This window comes from Topomyia yanbarensis, chromosome 1 (assembly GCF_030247195.1).
Source record: "Topomyia yanbarensis strain Yona2022 chromosome 1, ASM3024719v1, whole genome shotgun sequence".
NCBI lineage: Eukaryota > Metazoa > Arthropoda > Insecta > Diptera > Culicidae > Topomyia > Topomyia yanbarensis.
In genome coordinates, this window is record NC_080670.1 from 65,765,825 (window position 1) to 65,785,225 (window position 19,401).

Genomic DNA, 19,401 nt, shown 5'->3' on the forward strand with positions numbered 1-19,401 from the left:
ACATAGTTTTATAGTGTAATTTAAGAACAAATGAGATGACAGCTGCATAAAACCATAATATAATCACTGGTTTTCAGGATTCCTTCATAAAACCAGGATAAAACAATGATAAATCCCCGAGGCATTTTAATTGTTACTTGGGCAGTAGGGTGTCCCAAAATGACATCATGTTAAAAAAGTCATTGGGCTCACTTCTTAAATGAAAGGTTAGGGTATTGGGACCACTTTCTTCTTCGGAGTGAGTTTGCTAAAACGCTTCCTACTGGTGGCGACTTTTGATTTTTTGAAAAATGGGCCGATTTTGAATAAAATTTCAAATTTATGCCTGTTGAAGTGGTCCTGAACTGTCTTAGATTTTTTTTCAGCATTTTTTATTTTTGTGGAGATCCAAACGGAGAAGTTTGGTTAGTTAGTTTGTACAAATTTGGAATTATAAGAGCGGCAGGGCCATTAAAACTTAGTAAAAAGTGAAATTTTTGCTGTTTTTCAGTATTTTTTCTTCAAAACTGGGTATCTACAAAATTTTAAAAGTACAGAAAACACTTCATATAGTTGAGCCGAATTCAGGGGCGTAATTTTGCTGAAGAAAGTGTATAGCTACGGCCAATGGGGTATAAGTTATTTACGTTTTTGTTAAATAACCTTTTGACATTTTATGATATTCATAAAAAATAACACTGTTCTACAAAATAAAACAACTTAAGTGGGCTTAGTCCGCATATTATTTTTCGGAAAATAGAAGGAAAATGATGAAAAATGGCGTTTTTCGCTTGTCTCTAGTACATCAGAATCGGTTTTTATGAGCATTTGACGATTTTTTTTAAAATATTTTCTATATTAATAGCCACCTAGTGGGTTTGAAAATCACTAAAATTAAACAAATATGTCGAGTTAATGGCAAGTTATGACGTATATTTGAAGGCTGAATTGATTAACGTACTTACATTTTGTATATAAAGTCTTATTTTCATCTTAGGAACTTTGAAGTGGAGAAAAATGCAGAAGAGTGAGGTGAGTGTTGAAAAACTGATATTTACTGTTTAGATCACATAATTCCGAAATAGTCAAATTTGGGGCAAATATCCTCGAAAAAGTTTTACAACAGAATACAGCGCATCTTCTCACACAAACGTTCTGTTGAAGATGCCTCCTAGATGTAATTATAGAGAATTAACTCTTCAAAAAATAATTAGAGACTTGGCGTCATTAGCAAAGTTATTATTTTTATAATTTAAATTACAAAAAAAATCATCAGATGCTCATTAAAACTCGTCCTGATATACTAAAGACGTACAGAAAACGTCATTTTTCATGATTTTCCTTCTATTTTCCGAAAAACAATGTGTGGTCAAAGCACATTTGAACTGATTTACTTTTTGGAACAGCATTATTTTTGATAAATTGCTAAAAATGTCAAAGGTTATCTAACAAAAACTTAAAAAACTCATACCCCATTAGCCATAGCTATACACTTTCTTCAGCAAAATTACGCCCCTGAATTCAGCTCAACTATATAAAGTGTTTTCTGTACTTTTAAAATTTTGTAGATACCCAGTTTTGAAGAAAAAATACTGCAAAACACCAAAAATTTCACTTTTTACTAAGTTTTAATGGCCTTGCCGCTCTTATAATTCCAAATTTGTACAAACTAACTAACCAAACTTCTCCGTTTGGATCTCCACAAAAATAAAAAATGCTCAAAAAAAATCTAAGACAGTTCAGGACCACTTCAAAACCAAAATCGGCCCATTTTTCAAAAAATCAAAAGTCGCCACCAGTAGGAAGCGTTTTAGCAAACTCACTCCGAAGAAGAAAGTGGTCCCAATACCCTAACCTTTCATTTAAGAAGTGAGCCCGATGACTTTTTTAACATGAAGTCATTTTGGGACACCCTATTGGGCAGGACCGAGTCTTTTCCTTTAACCACTTTGTAGAAATTAACAAAGCAGGCTCAGGACCAACAAAGTCGATCTCTGCGCCTGTTCTGAACAATTTCATTACCAGTAATACCGGATTGTCCGGGTACTCAAAAGAGGTTGATAATATTGTCAATTGATTTGTCAAAGCAGTAGTTTATAACTTTGCCGGACAAGCTCTGTTGAAAGATCGATTACACCCCGTACATAAAGTCGAGTATTCCTTTTTGGTATACAGCACAGCATCTACCTAGCAAAACTGTTCCGTCAGCCGTCAGTGTAACAGACCACTTGCGAGTCGTAGTCGTCATGAAGCACCAGTCAACGCCATGAGCGCCGTTTGTTGCATATGATTTAGCTTCGATTGGACCGTCACTATCTGTCCACTCTGCCACCGCACAAGACATCTGTATGACATTATCGGACCTACAATTGTCCTGTAAATCCAATGATGTGAACTCATTTTAAAATAAAATCGATTTTGCCAGAGCGATCTCTTTTAGATAGAAATAATCGATGTTGTCAAATGACTGAAATGAAAATATAACATTAAAGCATATGACAACGAAAAAGAAATCGTGTGACTAACGAATGTAATGTACCAAAGATAAATTCACACTTTTCAAAAATATTCATACTAGATACAAACTTTTAGTAAAGAACGAAAAATAGTTTCGTCGTCGACGTTAAAGGTCGAGCAATGTTGACTATTTAGGTAAATTACGAAAATTCTCTTTCCTCAAGTCGACACTTTTCAGTTCGTGAAATAAACGAAATCCACTATTTACAATGAACGAAAATGCTTTAAAGACCTTATTGCCAATTGTATATACCTATATGTATGTACCTGCAAAATGTAATCGTCACTTTCCCGACTAACCACATGAGTCAGACCAATACCCTACTACACCCTCTCATAACACTGCCATATCACACCACACCATCAACTGGTTTAGCAAACAAAAAAGCGCATTGGCAAAAGGTTATGGTTATGCAACAAACCGTGACCATTTCTTATTACAAGTGCTTCATGGATTTCTCAGACTAGTCCCTCTCTCATAACCGCGCGTACCAAAATAAGCTGCGGGTGGTTCGTTTGTCGGTTATTCACTCCGCTGTCCACCCCTGCATACTAAAATAAGTTAACACACAACAGTGAACTAATGCAGATTAAGCTAATCAAATATTATATATAATATAAATATAGATAGTGTTTCAGGGGCTACATGTAGCTCATCAAGTTCGTGGTTATACCAAGAATTTAGTAGGAATTTGTAAAATTGTGTTGAACATAAAAAAACGCTTTTAATCCACCTAACAGTGTGATGAGACATTTCTTATAACTCTTATCACTCTCTTCGGATATTATATCGTTTGAGAACATTTAGAACTTGATGTTTCGCGATGTTTTTGATAACACATACTACATGGGATAGTGGCAGGACTCAGAGAATCGCTCAAATCAGCATAGGACAACATCAGTGCTAGAAATCTCAAACCAAATCAATGGGAAAGCGAAAAAATGTCCCATAAAATAGACATTCCAACGAATTATTGTTAATACTCTGTTAATAAAATATCCAAATTGTGGTGGGAAAACTGAATTTTCCTAAAGGGGTTATTTATTTATCATTCGCATGTATGAAAAAAGCCTTATGTTTACATTTGTGAATATCGCCCTTTTCACAAAAAAAGCGTTGAAATGAAATCGCAGCTCCTGATATCACGTTATCTCTGAAGTGCCTGTGTGCATAGTTCCAAATTTTACTTCGACATCGACTATTTCTAAAGGTGACTTCCCAGTAGTATCCTTGATTTGAATTATTACCGCTAATCCTAATGTCAAAGAACAAATAAAAACCTCACGAAAACGAACCGTTTGGGGAAATCATCATCATTACTGGAATTTTCATTTTCACGAAACTTTTCGATAGCCTTCCGTCACATGCGTTAATGCACTGGGTGCACAGTGCTCCGAAAATCTAGCGAAATCGTCTTAGGGCACCAGCGGGTCTAATTCAGAGCTATCTGCGCGGCGAGTTAAATCTGTAAAGAACACTAAAAATTATTTTCCATTCCATAATTTTCAGTTCAGCAATTCGAGAGATCGTACTCACCGCAAGCCATGAAAAATAGACTACGTTGTGAAGCGATGGTAACTCTTTATTAAAAAATCACGGTTAAATAAAAAATTAAACTATTAAAAAATTTCAAATAGTTTATAATTTTCACAAACTTATTAGGAAAAATTGTTTAATAAGCTTTCGTAATATTGTGTAGGACAAAAGCTGAAAATTTCAGTATTTTCTGTATCTGCAACATATAAACCCTTAAGTATACCAATTAATTGGTATACGAATTGGAATAGGTTCGCCAAATTTTGGAAGAAGTCTATAAAATAACCTTTTGAAAGCTACCTAAAAATTGCTGTAGTTCGATGCAATAAAAAAATCATATTTGGCAATACATATTTGGCTGATACAATTGGGGTGTCAATGTATTATAATAGATATTCAGCATTCGAAGAAGTTTCTTGTGAACGAGTGTAGAACGACTTTGTTTCTACTTACTTGAATTTAGCGGCGTAGCCAGAAATTCGGTTTGGCGGGGGTTTGTGAACGAGTGTAGAACGACTTTGTTTCTACTTACTTGAATTTAGCGGCGTAGCCAGAAATTCGGTTTGGCGGGGGTTTGGTGAAAATTGATCTTACTGTCTAAACGGCATAATTCCGAAACCATAATTTTTGAAGTTTTAAAATTATGCAGAATTATTTTCCAGAAAACAGTAACAAGGTTCGTGTCTTTAGCGAATTTGTTGCGACTTTATTGTAGTCCTGAATATTAACCTGAGAAAATTCACCATAAATACTTCTTGGACAATTACCGTCAAAATTGTTTTATCAAATGATGCGCTGTTTAACGTTTGTAAAACTCATCGAAGATACTAAACCTCCGAAATTGGCGGTTTCAAAATGATGTTATCTTGACCTTAAATTACTGTTTTTAAACATTTGACCTATACATACAATTGGTCATACAACAAAAATCAAATGCTCATCAAAATCGATCAGAACCTGCAAGAGTCGAATGGAAATCGTCATTTTTCATAAATTTCTCTCTACATTCGGAAAGTGTTATCCTCGTTATTAATCATATTACGTTTTCGTCTCAACTCGACGCATTCCCAAAATAAAAACCTGTTTTAATCCATCTAGTGGTGCAATTGTGCTTGTCTCATTTGTCCAGACTACGATTCCATGGCTGGTTATGTTCAATACAATGGTGGGAATGAATATTACATGTTCAGTACGATTTGCACATACATACAATGGATCGACAGCCACGATCTTGAGATACTATGTGATACTGAAACATCGCTTGAAACCAGCGGCGGATCATGGAGAAAGATCCGAGAGGTCCAGGTCCAGCCGAAAATTTTCAACTTGTTAAGAAATTTTAAATTAGTTTTAATTTTAAAGTAGCAACCCCTCACTGCATACTCCCTCCGGGCCGGTATGATTGACGATTTTTAGAGTGATTGCATAACCTTTCTATATGAGAAAGGCAAAAATGTACCAAAGTCCAAAGAAGTCAATTTTTGTCAAACATCTCAATGTTTCATGCATTTTAAAGTCATTTGGCATCAAAAATACAAATTTGATGTTGAAAATTTTTCATTTCAGTTTATATGAGAATTTGCTGTGTGATTGCACTCTTCAACTCGTAACTCCGGAACCGGAAGTCCAATCAATAAAAAATTCAATAACAGCCGATGGGAAGGTTGTACCTTTCATTTGAGACTAACTTTGTGTAAATCGGCCCTGCCATCTCTGAGAAACTGAGGTCACATTTTTTTCCACATACACACATACATATACACACAGACATTTTCCGATCTCGACAAACTCAGTCGATTGGCATATGACACTCGGTCCTCCGGGTCGGGATTAGATTGACGAATTTTAGAGTGAATGAGAAAGACAAAAACATTTTTGGCAAATGTTGAAAGTTATGCATTTTTTTGGTGAGCAGTTCTATGTTTCATAGACATTAAATCAATTTTAACTTCGCTTCCTATTAAATAAAGAACCTTATTACAATACATTTCTACAAAAACGAGATCAATTTGAATATAAATCTGAGGATTATGATTGATTACAGAACTCTGGAATTTTCTATTGGAATGTTTTCAGGCAGGAATTTGATATTGATGCAATTAGACAACTGTGAAATCAAAACCAATAGATCAGTTACATATCAGGACCCCATTCCGACAATTTATCAAAAGTCCTAATGATGTTAACAACAACAGGTTATCAATCCACGGATCAGATAATTGTTATTGTAATATTGAATTAAATCAGTCTGCATCAATAAATTTTCAACTTCAATCCAATATTTTTTTTGGGTGTTGTGGGGGGTGGGGGGTGTTGTACGGTGTTAAACCCCAAAACCTTCTCTTGGCTACGCCGTTGCTTGGAGTTATTTTTTTCGCTTTTCATTTTCCGATATGTTTCAGATCGATCCGATGGTTATAAGTTAGAAAAATTGCAGTGAGAAGGTTCGCACAAATGAACATTTTTGTACTGATAAGGTATCAAGTTCCTTCCAGACAACTTGGAAGTGTTCGGTGATTATTTGTAGCGGTTGTAGATAGTAAAATGAAATACAAAATTCGTTTTATCGAAATAATGTTTGGCTTATTTCAATGGATTATTACTATATTGAACAATAAATAGGCGACAAAGAGTAATCAACAAACAACAAGCCCTAACTTTTAAAGTATTCAAAATAGATATTTAAAGTCTTTGGTAAAGTTATTCGCAAAAGTAAGAGCTACAAATTTGCTGAAGACATCATTTCGATATAATCACTTCCAAGAAAATTTGTGAAAATATCTCACTCATAGGGGGATTAATCACCAAAAGCACAATTCCAGAAGAAAGGCCATATTACCTCCATTAAATTCTCCGAAGATACTATTGACCTAAAATAAGCCGTGTTGGCGTTAATAATAGATTATATGTTTTTGGTCATATTTCTGGCCATGGGAAATGATAAAAATCTTTCGTCCGCATTCAATGTTAAATATCTCTTTTGATAATAGTCCGATTTCTACAATCTATAGCTTGTTCGAAAGGTATTCGTTAAAGCTGTCCAAAAACATATAAATTGTTAATCTATATTGTCAATTTCGGCAGATAATTTCAAAAAACTGCAAAAAACGCCATTTTTACGCATTCAAACATTCATATCTTGGAAACTAAACATCAGAATCAAAAACAAATTAATAGCGTTCATACTGTTTTTTAGTTCTTTCATTTAAAATTGGTTTGGATAAGATCGGCTCAGCCATTGCTGAGAAACACGAATGAGAATTTGTCCGTTACATACACACACACACACACAGACACACACACACACAGACATTGTCCCAAATCGTCGAGCGAAGTCGATTGGTATATAAGACTCGGCCCTCCGGGCCTCGGAAAAAATCTTAAAAGTTTGAGCGAATTCTATACATTTCTTTTATAAGAAATGTAAAAACAAGGAAATATAGTTTCGGCGCAATTGCATCACCAGGTGGATAAAAACAGATTTTTATATTCAGTGTAACCGCCTTGGAGTATTAGGCGGCTGTTTCGAAACATTTTCGTGAACGACTGTATGCGTTTCATTTGGGCATAAAGAGTCCCGCAGACAGTACCTTTCTTCTTCCACCAGTAGACCTTGACGGACAAACTTAGTCTAAAGCCGCCGATGGTAGTGATGGTTCAAGTTTTCGATTCAATCTTTCTTTTTCACAATATTTTAGAACTCGAATATTGATTTGGATTCTAGTTTTCATGAATAACAACAATGCACTATAAGGGAGTGGGGGTTACAGTGAAAAACATGTTTTTCACGATTTATTTTGTATGAGAATATATGTTATTTGTGTAGCCAAAAGTCGCATTTACATAGTTTCACTGCGTTATATATATATATATATATATATATATATATATATATATATATATATATATATATATATATATATATATATATATATATATATATATATATATATATATATATATATATATATATATATATATATATATATATATATATATATATATATATATATATATATATATATATATATATATATATATATATATATATATATATATATATATATATATATATATATATATTATCCAGCTGGTAGAATTCACGAAAAATAACTTTTAAGGGTTATAAACCGTCGATCTTAAAATGCATCAGTGTACCCCATGGTTGGCAACTATAAAACACTTCGTCCTCTGTAGTAAAATATTTTACTTGTGAATTTAATTCTTTAAACATTACGAGCAAAGACCCTAACGATTCTAATTAAAGTTATGTTGAGGCGGATACCGTTAGCTTTCGAAAGAAATTGCGATATCATCACGAAAAATCCGACCATATATATAATCTGCAATGCTGTATTAAGAGATAGTTTCCACAAAGCTTACCCTAAATGACAAATTTTCAACTAGTTGAGTAGTATTTATTGCGGAGATTCGGTAGGCTTATTAATATTTTAAGATGGATCACAAAAACAAAAAAAAACGTCATCGTTTCACAGTTGCCCAATGGATCTATTTATGTAAATAGTAAAATAACACAGACCCATTACAAGTTAGCAAAAAGCTTGGCTCGTGCCAAATGTGGAGCATAAAATCGCTAAAATAAAAATAGACGAAAAATTTATTTAAAAAACGGCAGCTCATAAAATTTGGAAAATGTTTTTCATTACAAATTTAGTCTGGCTATTACAAGGCAAACAAATATTCAATAAAAGAGCTAGAGTTATCAGAAGTCTGCCAAAATATAGAAATATATGTAAGAATGAAAAATTATGAAATGTTGGAGAAGGCGACGATTCTGTGTCCGCTTTCCCCTACATTTAAAAATTTATAATGAACACAAGCAACCTTTGACTTCTACTTTTGTTGATTTAGAAAGGCACAAGTGCACCACGTTATATGAATTCAAACAGGTTTTTGTTATATCATTCTAATCGGATTGTGGGGAACTCTCATATCAACAGTTCCACCAGATGTGTCGTTTGAATGTAATGACGTGTGTAGATAGGAGGAGGAGTATATAACGTTTATTAGATTAGCGAAACAACAAACAAAAGCAAAACTTAGAGCATAACATTTGAAAACATCGTTTCTTGAGAATTTAAGTAACCATACTTTCGCTTCTTTTATTCGCCAGTTCGCCGAAACCGGAAACCAATCGTTGAGTGTCCTCTCATTCACACCAACTGTGGAGGATGACGGGAAGTATCTGACCTGCCGAGCGGAGAACCCACTCATCCCCGACAGCGCCATAGAGGACAAATGGAGGCTCGTGGTACATTGTAAGTATATTTTCAATAGTAGATTCACTGAGGTGGCAATATGGCAAAAGAAAGAAAAAAAAGATCCTTATTTTTTATTCTTTTCCACCAATTTCCTGTTCACCTTTGAAAGCATCATTATCATCGTTTGCGGGACACCGGTTGGTTCGTGAGAAGAAATATTCATTATGTGCGCCAGATATCTGATGTATTTTTTTCTCAGAATCGATAACATAAAATCAAAGGGAGGTGGAAAATTGAAAGATTGTGTACGGAAGCGGTACAATTTCCCCTTTCTTTTAAGAAATTATTTCCATTCAATGAGCTCGAAATTGTTTCGTTCAATGGGCGGAACACCGATAAAAAAACTCATGAATATGGGCTCTGTTTCTATATTCCTTTCCAAGTAGATATGTATGGCAAAAGAGCAACGAAATGGAAATTACTAATTTGAATAATTAGGTCTGCTGCTCAAACGATCAGTTAATATTATCTTGCCACTGTCGCAATCGAACCGTGCTTTTTAAATTTTGTTGTTACTAGAAGCATTTCAATGATTTCCTTTTTGCAGTTTAGGGCTGCATTAATCACACAACCTGCTGTCGAACTTCAAAGACTAATTACAATTATTTTCCAGATGCTCAAAAAAACCCATCCTGACGTACTGGAGACAAACGCAATTTTTCATCATTTTTTTTAAAATGTTCCGAAAATAATATGCGATTACAGCACATTCAAACTGGTTTTTCTAGTCGAGCAGACGAGATTTTTTTTATGTTTATAGAGCGAAGATTTCAGTTGCTTTTGAAACTTATTTGGTTGATTATATCAAAATTGTAGAACACATAGGGGAGAGGGGGTAACAGCGAAACACATTTTTTCTACAATTTAAATTTGATGATAATGCATGATATTTGGGTATCCAAAAGTGGTACATAGTACCACTCTGTTATAAGGTAATACATATATTTTTCCAACTGGTAAAACTCACCGGAAATAACTTTTTGTGGGTAATAAACAGTCGGTGGTAAAATGTACCATTGTGCCCCATGGGTAGGAAATATGAAACACGACGTCGTCTATAGTGAAATATCCTATTTGTAAATTCTTTTCTTTTTTTTGACGAAGAATTATCCCAACGCTTCGAATTAAAGTTATATTGAGGCGAAAATCACTTGTTTACCAAAGAAATCACTATATTATCGCGTAACATAGGACTACCATATATGCATATTAGCTGCAATCCTGAAAGTAGCGACAATTTCTACAAAACTTGTCCAAATTTACGAATTTTGCACTATTTACCAATTTGTATTTACTGTGGAAAATCGGAACCCATTCACATTTTAAGACAGACCACAAAAACAAGAAAATTCCACTGTTCCCCATACGTCATCGTTTCACAGTTACCCAATGGGTCTATTTACGAAAATTGTGAAATTACACAGAACCATGACAAGTTACTAAAAAACTTTGTTCGCGGCAAATGTTGAGCATAAAATTTGCTATAAATAACAATGGACTAAATATTTATTCAATGGATGGTAACTCATAAAAATGGAATAATGTTTTACATTTCTTATAAAAGAAATGTATAGAATTCGCTCAAACTTTCAAGATTTTTTCCGAGGCCCAGAGGGCCGAGTCTTATATACCACTCGACTCAGCTCGACGATTTGGGACAATGTCTGTGTGTGTGTCTGTGTGTGTATGTAACGGACAAATTCTCATTCGTGTTTCTCAGCAATGGCTGAACCGATCTTATCCAAACCAATTTGAAATGAAAGAACTATAAAACAGTAAGAACGCTATTAATTTTTTTTGATTCTGATGTTTATTTTCCAAGATATGAATGTTTGAATGTGTAAAAATGGCGTTTTTTGCAGTTTTTTTGAATTATCTGCCGAAATCGACAACACAGATTAACAATTTATATGTTTTTAGACAGCTTTAACGAATACCTTTCGAACAAGCTAAAGTTTGTCGAAATCGGACTATTATCAACAGAGATATTTAACATTAAATGCAGACGAAAGATTTTTATCATTTCCCATTGCCAGAAATATGACCAAAAACATGTAATCTATTATTAACGCCAAAACGGCTTATTTTAGATCAATAGTATTTTCGGAGAATATAATGGAGGCAATATGCCCTTTCTTTTGGTATTGTGCTTTTGCTGATTAATCCCCCTATGAGTGAGATATTTTCACAAATTTTCTTGGAAGTGATTATATCGAAATGATGTCTTCAGCAATTTTGTAGCTCTTACTTTTGCGAATAACTTTACTGAAGACTTCAAATATCTATTTTGAATACTTTAAAAGTTATGGCTTGTTGTTTGTGAATTACTGTTTGTCGCCTATTTATTGTTCACTATAGTAATAATCGATTGAAATAAGCCAAACCTTATTTCGATAAATCGAATTTTGTATTTCGTTTTTCTATCTACAACCGCTAGAAATAATCACCGAACACTTCCAAGTTGTCTGGAAGGAACTTGATAACTTATCTGTGTAAAAATGTTCATTTGTGCGAACCTTCTGACTGCAATTTTTCTAACTTATGACCATCGGATCGATCTGAAACATATCGGAAAATGAAAAGCGAAATAAATAACTCCAAGCAACGGCGTAGCCAAGAGAAGGTTTTGGTATTTAACACCATACAACCCCCCCACCCCAACCCAAAAAAAAATGTATTAAAGTTGAAAATTTATTGATGCAGACTGATTTAATTCAATATAACAAAAACAATTATCTGATCCGTAGATTGATAACCTGTTGTTGTAAACATCATGAGGACTTTTGATAAATTGACGGAATGGGGTCCTGATATGTAACTGTTCTATTGGTCTTGATTTCACAGTTGTCTAATTGCATCAATATCAAATTCCTGCCTGTCATTCGTTATCGAGCACTCAGTCGAGATAGAAGTCTTTTGTCATCGGTCCGTACACTCTATAGCGACAAATAGTGTTAATCCGCGTTCAAGGTTATTGGCACACTCTACGCCTAGTTGAGGTTTCATTATTTTTCCCTTCTTTTGTGTTTCTGTTTCTGAGTACCGTTAGCCGGTCAGTGAAGTGAAGCAGTGTTCTTTTAGTAAGCCGTCTGGATACCGTTACATACACAAGCTAAGTATTAGTTTTCGTTTCCCCTTCTTGGTTGTCTTAATAACGTGCACTGGGCAATAGGCCCGTGCAAAAATGACTTCCCCGGACGGCGGTTCATCTCAAGGTGAGATGGACGTCGAAATAAAATCGGCTCCCCGGCTCAAGGTATATCCGAGCTCGGCCACCGGGCCATTTGTGATCTTCTTCCGGACCAAAGAAAAAAAGTGTTTGAATCTGTTGCAGATTTCTCGAGTTCTGACGGATCGGTATTCGGCCGTGACAGAAATATCGAAAATTCGCCCTGATAAGCTTCGGGTGGTGGTTAACAGTTCTACTCAGGCAAACGATATTGCTGGCTACGAGCCCTTTACGAAGGAGTACCGGGTTTATATTCCAGCTAGCAGGGTTGAAGTCAGTGGGGTCGTTTCCGATTCGAGTCTGAATTGCGAGGACCTGCTAAAATATGGGACTGGCTGTTTCAAAGACCCCATGCTTAAGCCAGTGAAGATACTGGAATGCAAACGTTTGCATTCAGCATCAGTCGCAGCTGACGGCAAGAAAATATACGTCAACTCAGACTCTTATCGGGTGACCTTCGCCGGCTCTGCCCTGCCCAATTACCTCCTCTTTGACAAGGTTCGTCTACCTGTTCGCCTCTTTGTGCCGCGGGTCATGAACTGTACTAATTGCAAACAATTGGGACACACAGCCTCCCATTGTAGCAATAAAGTCCGCTGTGGGAAATGCGGTGGGAATCATGCGGATGATTCCTGTGGTAGAGATGTCGAAAAGTGTCTCTACTGTGGGGGAAACCCACATGATCTCCCTTCATGTCCCGCGTACAAACAGCGCGAGGAGAATCTTAAGCGTTCCCTTCAGGGACGCTCTAAGCGATCTTTTGCAGAAATGCTTAAGATAGCTACGCCACCTGTCTCTACGAACATCTATACCAACTTGTCTACTGACGAAGGCGACTGTGATGAACCCCAGGAGGGAACATCTTCTGCTGTGCCTAGAAGTAGTAGAAAAAGGAAGAACATTTCCTCTTCCAAGCTTCGTCGTAAAGGCCAGAAGGTGTCTCTTCATGGTCCCCCTAAAATAACTACTCAAGGAAGTACTGGTGCAAAACCGAAGCAAGTCGCTCCCGGTCTCAGTAACCTGAGCTCAGAAAAGGAGTTCCCAGCACTTCCAGGAACATCAAAAACCCCAAGTGTTCCCATATCTCAGCCAGAGAAAGAAAACAGTGCTGGCTTAATAAATTTCTCTGACATTGTGGACCGTATTCTTACAGCGTTAAACATTTCTGACCCCCTTAAAAGTATCTTGATAAGCTTTCTCCCCGCAGTAAAAACATTTTTGATGCAGTTCACTGCGAAATGGCCCCTTCTTTCAGCGATTGTATCCTTCGATGGCTAATTCATCGAACGAGGTCAACGATTTAATCACTGTTCTACAGTGGAATTGCAGAAGCATTATCCCGAAAATCGATTCGTTTAAAATCTTACTAAATAATTTGAAATGCGATGCATTTGCCCTATGCGAGACATGGCTCACTTCAGAAATAACCCTACACTTCCACGATTTTAATATTATTCGCTTGGATCGAGAAGACTCTTACGGAGGAGTACTTTTGGGGATCAAAAAGTGCTATTCTTTCAATCGGATCGACCTCCCCTCGACACCAGGCATTGAAGTTGTCGCTTGCCAAACCAGAATTAAAGGCAAAGACCTTTGCATTGCTTCCACCTACATCCCCCCTAGAGCCTCAGTTAGCCACCGACGGCTTTGCGATATTGCGGAACTCCTCCCGCACCGAGGCTAGTTTTAGGTGACTTCAACTCCCACGGCACGGCATGGGGTTGCCTTCATGACGATAATCGATCTACCCTACTCCATGAGCTTTGCGACAACTTCAATATGACTATTTTGAATACGGGTGAAATGACACGGATTCCTGCCCCTCCAGCGCGTCCGAGCGCCTTAGACCTGTCCCTCTGCTCGACATCGCTGCGGTTAGATTGCATGTGGAAGGTAGTCTCTGATCCCCACGGCAGCGACCATCTGCCAATCGTAATTAATATTGCTAACGGTTCAGGGCCACCGAATACAATCAATGTTTCGTATGACCTCACACGAAATATTGATTGGAAGAGCTACGCGTCCGCGATATCCGAAAAAGTAGAATCGACACAAGAGCTTCCTCCGGAGGAAGAGTACGGGTTCCTGGCTGGCTTGATTCTCGATACCGCGATTCAAGCTCAGACTAAACGCGTACCAGACGCGAATTCACGCGGGCGTCCTCCCAATCCATGGTGGGACAAAGAGTGCTCAGACGTGTACGCGGAGAAGGCCGCTGCGTATAAGACCTTCCGGGACGACGGGCTGCCAGCTAGCTACCGACAGTACGCGATGGCGGAAACGCGCATGAAGAGTTTGATAAAAGCCAAAAAACGTAGCTACTGGCGCCGGTTCGTCGACGGACTAACGAGAGAAACATCGATGAGCACTCTTTGGAGTACGGCCCGACGCTTACGAAACCGAAACAGTACTAATGAGAGCGTGGAATATTCAAACCGTTGGATATTCGATTTTGCCAAGAAGGTTTGTCCGGATTCCGCCCCGGCACAGAAGATCTACCGCGCCGCGTCCCCTCACAATAACGCGAACGAAACACCGTTTTCGATGGTGGAGTTCTCACTTGCTCTCTTATCATGTAACAATAAAGCCCCAGGGCCAGACAGAATCAAATTCAACTTGTTAAAGAATCTGCCAGACTCTGCCAAGAGACGCTTGTTGAATTTATTTAATAAGTTTCTTGAGGGTAATATTGTCCCTCATGACTGGAGGCAAGTGAAGGTCATCGCCATTCAAAAACCAGGAAAACCGGCCTCCGACCACAACTCGTATCGACCGATTGCGATGCTGTCCTGTATCCGAAAGTTGTTCGAGAAAATGATCTTGTTTCGCCTCGATAATTGGGTTGAAGCAAATGGCTTACTGTCAGATACACAATTTGGTTTCCGCAAAGGCAAAGGGACGAACGATTGTCTTGCGTTGCTCTCAACAGAAATTCAAATGGCTTATGCTAGCAAAGAGCAGATGGCATCAGTTTTCCTAGATATAAAGGGGGCTTTTGATTCAGTTTCTATCAAAATTCTTTCTGAGAAGCTGCACCAGCATGGTCTTTCACCGACTCTAAACAACTTTTTGCTAAACTTGCTGTCTGAAAAACATATGCATTTTTCGCATGGTGATTTATCGACATCACGAATTAGCTACATGGGTCTTCCCCAGGGCTCATGTCTAAGCCCCCTTCTCTATAACTTTTACGTGAATGACATTGACGAATGTCTTGTCAATTCCTGCACGCTAAGGCAGCTTGCAGATGACGGTGTGGTCTCTATTACAGGTCCCAAAGCCGTCGATCTGCAAGGACCATTGCAAGATACCTTGGACAATTTGTCTGCTTGGGCCCTCCAGCTAGGTATCGAGTTCTCCACGGAGAAAACTGAGCTAGTCGTATTTTCAAGGAAGCGTGAACCAGCGCAACTACAGCTTCAATTAATGGGTCAAACTATTGCTCAGGTTTCAACTTTCAAATATCTCGGGGTCTGGTTCGACTCTAAAGGAACCTGGGGATGTCACATTAGGTATCTGAAACAGAAGTGCCAGCAAAGGATCAACTTTCTCCGTACAATAACCGGAACATGGTGGGGTGCCCACCCAGGAGACCTGATCAGGCTGTACCAAACAACAATATTGTCGGTGATGGAGTACGGGAGTTTCTGTTTCCGCTCCGCTGCGAACATACATTTCATCAAACTAGAGCGAATCCAATATTGTTGTTTGCGTATTGCTTTGGGTTGCATGCACTCGACCCATACGATGAGTCTCGAAGTGCTGGCGGGCGTCCTTCCGCTGAAAAATCGATTTTGGGAACTCTCATATCGATTGCTCATCCGATGCGATATCTTGAACCCGTTAGTAATTGCAAATTTCGAAAGGCTTGTCGAGCTCAATTCTCAAACCCAATTTATGTCCTTGTACTTCGATTACATGGCACAAAATATCAATCCTTCTTCATACTATCCCAACCGTGTCAATCTCTTTCATGCTTCTGATTCAACTGTATTCTTCGACACATCCATGAAAGACGAGATTCGTGGAATCCCGGATCACATACGTCCGCAAGTGATCCCAAGCATCTTTCATAGTAAATTTCGAGAAGTCGACTGCAACAAGATGTTTTACACCGACGGGTCAAGCCTCGACGGCTCCACTGGCTTCGGTATATTCAATCAAAACCTCACCGCCTCATTCAAACTCAATGATCCTGCTTCAGTTTACGTCGCAGAACTTGCTGCTATTCAGTATACCCTTGGGATCATTGATACTTTGCCCACCGATCATTACTTTATTGTCTCGGATAGCCTCAGCTCAATCGAGGCTCTTCGTTCAATGAAACCTAGAAAGCACATTCCATATTTTCTGGGGAAAATCTGGGAGCGCCTGCGTGCTTTGTCTGTAAGATCGTACAAGATTACCTTAGTTTGGGTTCCCTCGCATTGCTCCATTCCAGGTAATGAAGAAGCGGACTCTTTAGCTAAGGCGGGCGCTTTACAAGGTGACATATATGAAAGACCAATTAGCTTCAGCGAATTTTTCAGTATCACTCATCAGAGAACCCTCGAAAGTTGGCAAACTTCATGGAGCAATGGTGAACTGGGAAGGTGGCTACATTCGATAATCCCTAAGGTATCGACGAAACCTTGGTTCAGAGGGATGGATGTGGGTCGGGATTTCATTCGCGTGATGTCTCGGCTCATGTCCAATCACTACACGCTGGACGCACATCTCCGGCGTATTGGGCTCGTGGATAGCGGTATCTGCGCTTGTGGCGACGGTTATCACGAAATCGAACATGTTGTCTGGGCATGCGCCGAGTACTGTTCTGCCAGATCTCAACTATTCGATTCCCTTCGGGCCCGAGGAAGATCACCCAATGTCCCGGTTCGAGATGTACTAGCAAGCCGCGATATTCTCTACATGTCCCTTATATACACGTTCCTCAAAACCATCAATATCCAAATTTAAATGCCCCTATCTTTTCTCTTATTATTCCCAGAAGTGCCCTCTTCCGCCTACCGTACCCCAACGATGGTTTGATACGACTCCAAGACGAGACAAAACATCTGTCGAATGAACCAACAACACGAGATCTACAGTACAACATCACACACGCAGCGCGGTGTGTTCCCCATCCGTATCTGAGCCGTACTACGAAATCGTCTGGAGGAACCCCTGCCGGCTCGAGGAAAACCGCCCGGCGTCCCAATACTTGATACATCCGTTCGAATCTGTAATCCTGGTCGTTGATTCCTGATACCGGAAACTGAAAGTTTATATCCCCCCCCCCTGTTCAGCCTTGTCCACCCTCTCTGCCATGTCTCTGATACACAGATGTATGACTTCACCCCTTCTCCCCTTGAATATCTTCCCAAAACTTATGTGCCCTCCTATCTTCTAGTGTTAGTTGATCAATCCGTTCGAATCTGTAATCCTGGCCGTTAATTCCTGATGCCGGAAACTGAAAGTTTATATCTCACCCCCCCCCCCCCCCCCTCCCTTCAGCCTTGTCCGCTCTCCCTCCCATGTCTCTGATACACAGATGTATGACTTCATCCCCTTCTCCCCTTGAATATATTCCCAAAACTTAAGTGCTTAGTTTTAGTTGATCAATATTTAATCTCGTTAAGAAATGCCCAACAGTACCACTACTTTAAAATAGCCCTAATTAATTCCCCTTAATCTTGAACCACTCTTTCTAGTTATTTCTAGTTAATAAACTTGTAAAATGTTCCGCTTAGTTAATAATTAATTTCTCCTACAATCTCCCTTCTAAAAATCATAAAGTGAATTACTATACAAAGAACACACAAAATGACCCGTCCCCCAAATCTTACGAATATTATATTATACCCTCTTTTATATGTATAAGTTAGCTGTAAAGTTTTTTTTTTTAGTTTCATTATATAAAACAAAATAATATTGAAATGTGTAACCCCCTAGTTTTAAGAAATTCAAAATGTAAAACAATGCAAAAATGGCACCTTTAAGCTAACGCATACGTGCCTTATCAAATAAACAAATTGAAAAAAAAAAAAATTCCTGCCTGAAAACATTCCAATAGAAAATTCCAGAGTTCTGTAATCAATCATAATCCTCAGATTTATTTTCAAATTGGTCTCGTTTTTGTAGAGATGTACTGTAATAAGGGTCTTTATTTAATAGGAAGCGAAGTTAAAATTGATTTAATGTCTATGAAACATAGAACTGCTCACCAAAAAAATGCATAACTTTCAACATTTCGTCGCTGTTGTGCTGACAAACGCCATTTTGGGGTAAACTGAGTTAGATATGCTACATTACTTGTCAAAAAATCTCTACAAAGTGGCGTTTTCAGAATTTTGACATTCTGCTTGGTTACTGAGATATAGCGAGAAACGTGCTGAGAAATTTTTAATTTTTTGCTTCAAAAGACTGTGTCTGGGGATTGGCTCAAGTTATCTTGATGTATAAGGTGTTTTTATGTGTAAAACTATCTGCGAAACACAATGGCATAATCATTTTCAAAAGAAAAATACGCAAATTGTGAGAAAAATGCAGTTTAAGTTTTCAACTGGAAATATAGCATATTTGGCAATACTGTAACCAAAAATAACTATTTTTTCTAGATTCACTGACTCATTTCCTTCAAAATGCATCGCACCGGTTGTTTATAGACCAAATGAAGCCAAAGATATGAATAAAAGTTAATAATTGATGATTTTTTTCTATGGAAAATTTTCCATGCACGATTAAGACACTCCATACAAATTTTGTCATCAATACACGCTTATGACACGTGTGAGTGCGACTTTTGTTTACAGTTATAGTAAAAACTCGCAACATAGTCAACCGATCTTCGTAATATTTGAGAGATTAATACAGAATAG

At 37.8% G+C, this 19,401-nt stretch overlaps 1 protein-coding gene across 3 annotated transcripts in view; it reads left to right on the plus strand.

The window, feature by feature from the left end:
* Positions 1 to 19,401, plus strand: part of LOC131677840 (hemicentin-1) — a 446,898-nt gene that overhangs the window by 318,805 nt on the left and 108,692 nt on the right. For all 3 annotated transcript variants that reach the window (XM_058957903.1, XM_058957905.1, XM_058957904.1), the window contains one exon: positions 9,168 to 9,312. In XM_058957903.1, coding sequence (XP_058813886.1) covers positions 9,168 to 9,312 — 145 coding nt within the window. The remainder of the gene's footprint in view (positions 1 to 9,167; positions 9,313 to 19,401) is intronic.